The sequence below is a fragment of the Petaurus breviceps genome, unplaced genomic scaffold, assembly GCF_028583685.1.
Source record: "Petaurus breviceps papuanus isolate PSGF00001 unplaced genomic scaffold, PetGlider_PUasm1.0 90133, whole genome shotgun sequence".
In the NCBI taxonomy this organism is placed as follows: domain Eukaryota; kingdom Metazoa; phylum Chordata; class Mammalia; order Diprotodontia; family Petauridae; genus Petaurus; species Petaurus breviceps.
The window spans coordinates 1079622-1081123 of NW_027187182.1; the positions used below are offsets into that span (position 1 = coordinate 1079622).

Sequence of the window (1502 nt, forward strand, 5' to 3'; positions counted from 1 at the left end):
TTTTTTTCCCGAGGAAATGTTTCTGCAAAAAAGTTGTCCTGCGGGGAGCCGGGAGCCGGACGCTGTGGCTGTGGCTGGAGCAGAGCTGTGGGGTCGGGAGGCGGCGGGGCGACAGGGACAGAGGCAGGGGCAGCGGAGATCACCGCTGCCCTCCTAAAGGCGGTAGCGGCTGGGGACAGGGAGCCACAGGCGCAGGCTGGTGGAACACGCAGCCCCTCGGCGGCCCCCTGGCGGGGTGACCCCCGGAGAGCCCCCTTCGGCTCCGGCTCCCCCCCTTTTCCCCTCCCCTCCCCGCCCTCTTTTGCCCCCTCCCCGTCAGCTCAAGTCCAAGGGAGTTGCAGCCCAGGCGGGCATTCGGTCAGTACAGCTGGCGCCCTCAGCTCGTGCCCAACGCACTCTGACAGGCTCCTCTGACTACCGTCGCCGTCGTTGTTCTTCGCATCCCTGCAGCCCCAGACCCGAACTCCGAGCCAAACTCTAAGCCAATCTCCGAGCCCGACCTACACCTCGACCCCTGCCCCAACCCCAACCCCTGCCCCGACCCCAGCCCCGTCCCCAGCCAGGGCTTCGGCCTCGGCCCGGGTTCCGACTGCAACAATGGCTATGGCTAGAGTCTCGTCGCCTCGGAGCCTGGACCACATCGATCTGTCCACTCTGAGGGTGAGTGCTTACCACGCGTGCGGGCGTCCCGCCGCTGGCGCCCGTCTAAGCGCGCGCGGCTCTGCACCCAGCGCTGGGCGCTGGGCATCTGCAGCCGCGCTGCACGGGTGCTTCAGAGGGGCAAGGAGAGGAGACCGGCTAGGACCGAGGCAGAGCGCGCCTCCCCTGCCCTCCTTCCTCCTGGCCAGCCGGGGCGGGCAGGTTCGGGCGCCTGTCCTGGCTGACCATCCCTGCCTGCAGGTCACGGCTTCCCCGGACCTCGGCTAGTGCGGTGTCCACAGAGTGCCGTACTCAACTTCTCTTCGTGTGTGTGTGTGTGTGTGTGTGTGTGTGTGTGTGTGTGTGTGTGTGTGTGTGTGTGTTTGTGTCTCTGTGGGGTGGTGGGAGGTGGGAATCTTCCTAGGATCCAGATTTAGAGCTGAAGTGGATCTTGGAAATCACTTAGCCAAACCCTCCCACTTTACAGATGGGCTAAACTGAGATTCTAAAAGGACGCGGGATTTGCCCTGGATCGCACAGGTAGTAAAACGACAGTCAGGATTAGAACCCAGGTCTTCGGACTCTAAATCTAGCACCCTTTCCACTGTGACTCTTTATAAGTAAAACACACCCACACGCATGCACACACGGGATGGGGTGGGGTGGGCACGGGGCTCAGAAATCTACTTTAGAAGGAAACAATTCTCCTAAAGGAAGAGATTTTGTTAAATCTACTCGTGTTCAGGTTTACCCAATGCAAACATAGTTCAGAAAGTTTCTCACTTTTTAAAGAGTGTTTCTCTTTTGGTTTGAATTTGTTGCGTGTTTTCAGGGAGAAAGCTCATATCTACTGGGGGGGGGGG

General features: G+C 60.3%; 1 protein-coding gene across 2 annotated transcripts in view; it reads left to right on the forward strand.

Moving 5' to 3' along the window:
• Positions 1-334: 334 nt before the first annotated feature.
• Positions 335-1502, forward strand: part of LOC138176686 (mitogen-activated protein kinase kinase kinase kinase 4-like) — a 228437-nt gene continuing 227269 nt past the window's right edge. For both annotated transcript variants that reach the window (XM_069107490.1, XM_069107491.1), the window contains exon 1: positions 335-660. In XM_069107490.1, the coding sequence (XP_068963591.1) occupies positions 598-660 (63 nt within the window). In that variant the 5' untranslated portion in view covers positions 335-597. The remainder of the gene's footprint in view (positions 661-1502) is intronic.